The sequence below is a fragment of the Odontomachus brunneus genome, unplaced genomic scaffold, assembly GCF_010583005.1.
Source record: "Odontomachus brunneus isolate Ranch 3 - 2012 unplaced genomic scaffold, Obru_v1 Obru_scaffold_010, whole genome shotgun sequence".
Lineage (NCBI taxonomy): Eukaryota > Metazoa > Arthropoda > Insecta > Hymenoptera > Formicidae > Odontomachus > Odontomachus brunneus.
Genome location: NW_022639460.1, coordinates 3,374,655 through 3,380,425, shown reverse-complemented (window position 1 = coordinate 3,380,425; position 5,771 = coordinate 3,374,655). Strand labels below are relative to the sequence as shown.

General features: G+C 33.4%; 2 protein-coding genes across 2 annotated transcripts in view; one reads left to right on the top strand and one right to left on the bottom strand.

Moving 5' to 3' along the window:
* LOC116840572 (mitochondrial tRNA-specific 2-thiouridylase 1) overlaps positions 1–5,771 on the top strand; it is a 28,976-nt gene that overhangs the window by 2,167 nt on the left and 21,038 nt on the right. The gene's annotated exons all lie outside the window — the stretch shown is intronic.
* LOC116840574 (paired amphipathic helix protein Sin3a-like) overlaps positions 1–5,771 on the bottom strand; it is a 19,197-nt gene that overhangs the window by 7,620 nt on the left and 5,806 nt on the right. Inside the window, exon 15 of the mRNA XM_032807436.1 lies at positions 4,943–5,152. Coding sequence (XP_032663327.1) covers positions 4,943–5,152 — 210 coding nt within the window. The remainder of the gene's footprint in view (positions 1–4,942; positions 5,153–5,771) is intronic.

Genomic DNA, 5,771 nt, shown 5'->3' with positions numbered 1-5,771 from the left:
TATATATATATATATATATATATATATATATATATATATATATATATATATATATACACACACACACACACACACACCACACACCCACACACACATATATATATATAAAATTCAAGTACAATAACGAAATAGAAATATATATCGAATTTTTGTCATTTTATCTTATTTTCCTGCATTCTATAAACAAGAGTGTCGAATCGTAATCTATCGAAACACGTGCGTTTTATCGAATCCACGTCTTTTTACAAAATTGTACTAAACGTGTATATATCATTGGTGCGTCGACTGCTCCGTTGATTTCGATGAAAAGAAAACGTTCGATAGAATTTAACTAAAATACTGCAAGTAAACAAGCAATTTCTAGCGTGTATCTTTTTCCTCTCGTTTTGTTGCAACTCTACTGACGCTATGTTTCATTTCATTGACACAATCAGTTATGTTCTGTACGCAAATAAATCAAGTGCGTATCGTAGTGCCGGTGGTCTCATTGATGTTTCATCATAGCAGTCAACGTGCTTTAAAATTCAAAATGATAAATTTCATTCAATTAACGCGGATACTCGCGGACAGAAAGAAATTGCGAACGAGAGAGGAAGAGAGAACGGATTTTTAATCTACCCTCTTTAAAACGAATACAAAAAAATGTACAAGAAATGTGACTCGCGTTATAATCACGCGTAAATATGTATGTTGAGTATGTGACGATCTCGACGAAAATGCATTACAGAAATGTTACGCATACAGTGCACATAAAATCATCATATTTTCGATTCTAATTACGTATATTAAATGTAAAGAGTCTGTTTCAAATAATCTGTTTTAAAGAAATATACAAAACTATAGTATATTGCTAAAACTGTGCAATGTAAATGAAAAATCTGTGCTTGTAAATGAAAAATCCGAGATAAAATCGTTATTAAAAAAAAAAAAGAAAAGAGAGAGGAGAAGATCAAAGATACACGTGCTCTTGGGTTTCTTTTGTAATCAAACGATGCGTACGATAACGACCAATTGTCCTCCGCGACCAAAGATATTAAAAAATATATATTAAAATATTTTGAAATAGATATTAAAAAAAAAAATATATATATATATATATATGAAAATAAAAAGCACTTGCCGACAAAGAAAAAGAAGAAAAGTCACTTTCAAAAGTACTACAATTGATCTAAAGTAGCTTCTGCGAATTTACGCAAAAACCAAGTTTTCGAAGAAGAAGCGCACACGCACAACAGATAATTCCCAATCTAGCGCATGTTAAAAAGCGCAAAAAGCCAAGAATATGAAACCTTTGGTAAAATGACAAATACTACGGGATATTAATACTTTATACTGTCGCGTTTATCAAACATTACAGAATCGATGCAAAATTACAACTGACTTTCTATATACATGACATAATAATACAATACGTAGAGTGTCCCTGTTTTACTATCTATATTATTTATATACATAGCAAATTTTATATATATATATATATATATATATATATGTGTGTGTGTGTGTGTGTGTGTGTGTGTGTGCGCGCGTGTATATATATATATATATATATGTATGTATATATGTATGTATATTACGTATATACATGTGTCTCATAAAGGACGCAACAGTAAAGCTAGAAACACACTCAGCTTCACGCCACACCTCGTTAACTAAAAATCGATGCATACTTGTTTCATACAAAGGCATAGCGCGCGCGTCCTACTACAGCCGGATCCTGCAAACTATTCCTAAATTATCCGTACGTGCTATGCCATCGTATGGAACAAATGCGCACTGATCCTCCTCCACAGTGTATCCGAATTGGTTAATTTCGCACCGATTAACCAACGTGGATCAATTTCTCCTTGTGTAGAAAACACAGCTTTAACTATCTCTGAATAACGGCTCCGAGTAGCCAAATAAATGTACAGTTTCGATGTTTCTCTGAATGATACTTTCTCACTTTTGTATAAGAAACGTTGCAATTTTATGCGCACCACTTGTCATTTCGTCTACGTTTCTTGCTTGTCACACAAGGATATATGACTTCCACAACTTGTTTGATCTAGATTTTACTCCCCGAATATGCTTGTACATTTGTCTTGTCCTCGAAAAGTCTCAATCGAAATCAAACAATACAAAGTGTAGGCGTGTTGTTGTTACAACGTATAATAATGGCGTGGAAATCATGTGTTCACGTAAGCGAATAGACGATGAATAAATCCATATTTTTCTTTGTAAAGGCTTCATCATGATGTATTTTAATAAGAGCGCCGCGTGCGCGCACGTACGTGTGTGTATATGTGTGTAGGCGGATGCTGCATGTGTACATGTGCACGAACGTGTTCACTTTCGAACTTGACAATCTAATTTGCATGTGTACGTATCAAAAATCATATATACAAATTCATCTGACATTTACATTCTTTAAAACTTCTGTAGAATCTAATTCCTTATCTAATATAACACGAAGATATAATATCGAAAAAATAAAAATTCTGGAACATCAGAATTGACTCAAAACTATATTTATGATTGCTGTTGATTCAAAAGTGCGAATAATATCGAATGATATAATATAGATTTTTTACTTGTTCCACGAAAGATCATTTTCTTATGTTTCGCGTCACTTGTTAAATATTTCTCTAAGTCTTTTAGAGATTATGTAAGATATATTTATCCAAGTAGTCTTATATATTTCAGAGAAAATGGGCTTCTACGATTGACAATGCACGCGACAACGATACTATATAACATTTTAAAAATATTACCGATGTTTCTATAACCGCGATAATTTATTGCACCCTCATCGAGTCATCTATCCTTTTTAATGTAAGGATCGCATTGAATTGGGACATACAAGTTTACCATCTACTTTTGTTACCTGAAATTTAACTCGGCAAAAGCCCTTTATTCCCTATCCTTGTCATCGTTAACTCGAAAATTCTAGATATCTTGACATTTTTTTGACAGGAAAATCGATTCCATATCGCGGACAAAGCTAAAGAAAGAAAGAGAGAAAGAAAAAGTAGCGAGTCTTGTTTTGATAGGTCCTCTATCAAAATCCTCTACTACTGATAGTTGTCGATGCTTGTTTATTAAGTGTGTGTAAAACTAGTTGAATTATTCAATTACTATACATATTACAATAAAGAACACGACAAAAGAATAATATAAATGGTACATATTATCAGGACACCTAAAAAATTTGCTTCAACATCAAGATTGAATATAAAATCAATACCCAAACTTTAAAAATATTTAATACGTGAATAAAATATTATTAATAAAAGGCACATTTTTCCCGAAATATATAATTAGTTGGATAAATATATACACATTTGGTATGTGAAAAAAGGCATCCGAGATAAACTGTATCATTTTAATACTACTTTACATTCGTTATGGCACCATATTCTCGGATAATTTTGCGAAATATTAGTCAGTTCTCTGTTTCTGTTTTATACTACTTTTACCAGTATTTTACGACAATACGTATAGACATTATTACGTTGCTCCATAAAAATACTGCTTTCTGATAACATTCGTTAAACGAATGCATAACAATGGACGAAACGAATATAGAATATGTATGTGTATGTGTGTGTGTGTGTGTGCGTGTGTGTGCGCGCGCGCGCGTGCGTGCGTGCGCGTGTATGTGTGTACACACACACACACACACACACACACACACACACACATACACACACTCATGAAATTTTCCTTATGTTTATTCAAATTATGTCACCGATATTCTTTCTCGAAAAGAAGAATTAATTTTCCGAATACTATATAGAAAACCAAAACAGAAGTTGATATATGAAACCTTTTGAAGGTTCCGTATATATTTAAATATTAAAAATTGTGTATTGTAAAATGTAAGAATAATAGATACAGAGCGAAATACATTTCAATTACAATAAAATTAATTCATTCACGTGTTTTGTGTGTCGCGTTTAATATATTCAGTATCAACCGTATTTAATATATAGTATCAACTGTAAAGATATAACATGGAAAAAATAAAAGTAGAAATAGAAATAAAAATTAAAAATAAATTAATCAACAGAGAAAAAATCGTGTTTACGATAATAATATATAATTATTTTTAATTATATTAATTTTAAACATATTTATCTGATCAACGAAGAAGCAGTGCAGAATTTTCAATATTACTTCTCAGTGCTTCATAACTTTTATATGCGCTTATTCACGTGTGTTTTACACAATATAAAATTAAATAATAATAACAATAATGGACAATTTGGAAAATGCGTTATATAGTAACGCACTAGAAAATTTCATGTAATTTGCAGTATACCATACATAGGTGATACGAACAAAAGGAGCCTTGTGAGTCTTTTGCAAGTTTCCCCAATCATTATGAAATATTCAAAGTATATAGATTTTGCTGTTTAAAACTTGAAAGGACTTAGACCGGACTGATCGTACAGAAATTTAACAACTGATGGTATACGGAATCAATCAGAATACGTCCGACTGACTCACGTAAAGCATAAATAATCCTGTAGATTATTCGCATTCGTATGACTGTCCTACTACGTGGAGAAGAATATTCGCGCCGATATATTATAGATCATGATCTCCTCCGCATATATAAATCGCGTTCCCACTTTGTGACGAAAGATTGGTTTCCTTTAGAGGAGATCAATTTTCCGCGGAAGCGTCGATATTCCCTGTCACAATTAAATTCTACTTTTGGTAGAACCAAATACTATCGAATCTCCGTTTCTTAGGACATTGGACTAGTTGTACGCCAAATAAAAAGGACAAAACGTACAACTCTAATCACAGATGTCAATTACGAATCGCGAATGAATGTTAACTCAAACACTGGCAATGATTATGAAAAGGGATGTGGATCCTATACCTTCTTGCTAATGTCAGTGTTCTTGCGTTTTCTGCCCCTCCCCCCCCTTGCTGCCTGGTCGCTACTCACAGGATGATTGGTCGTCGGCTCACTCTCTGTTAAGGCAGGAGTATCTTTTGGACTAGTCTGACCAGTTGATGCGGAATACTTCTCAACATACGTCGTCCATTTTTCAGAGTCTGTGACGCCTTCCCTTTCTCTCTCTCTAGAGCCGCTATCTATCGTTTCGTCGCCCTCTGTATCTAGTAACTCTATCGTCATTTTACAGTCTTTCTTGTACTGTAATAAAAAAAACAAAAACAAGACGTGATGATGAGCGATTGGAATCGTAACACACAGAGATTAAATTGATTTGTAAAATACATCAATGACATCAATGATCGGTAAATTAAAATCAAGCATCATCCCGTACAAACGAAACATTCAAGAAGATTAAAGAGAGAACCAGTGCGGGGAGAAATGGCTCATTTTGAGAAAGACTGCATAAACTATCAAAACAGATGTAAATTAGTAGGCATAGATTTCTTTTTTTTCGTCGTTATCCCATCATTGTGTGCGACATTAATTTCCCATTAATTTCCTACGTGAATTCTATTAATCTCACTCAAAGATTCTACCGCTACAGGAAAGTACGTATGGTCAGACGAACCCAAATTTAAATCGCTTCTCATATCAATATAGATCAGTCACTCTATTATCGATTATCTATCGATTACATGAGAATGTCAATGCAAGAACGCCATATGTGTACCTACTAATTCTTATATCGAAACTCTACAATAGTCTCGATAACATACATCTTAAAAGAAAAAAAGAAGAATGGAAGGGGAAGAGAGAGAGAGAGAGAGAGGGGGGAGGAGAGAGAGAGAGAGAGAGAGAGAGAGAGAGAGAGAGAGAG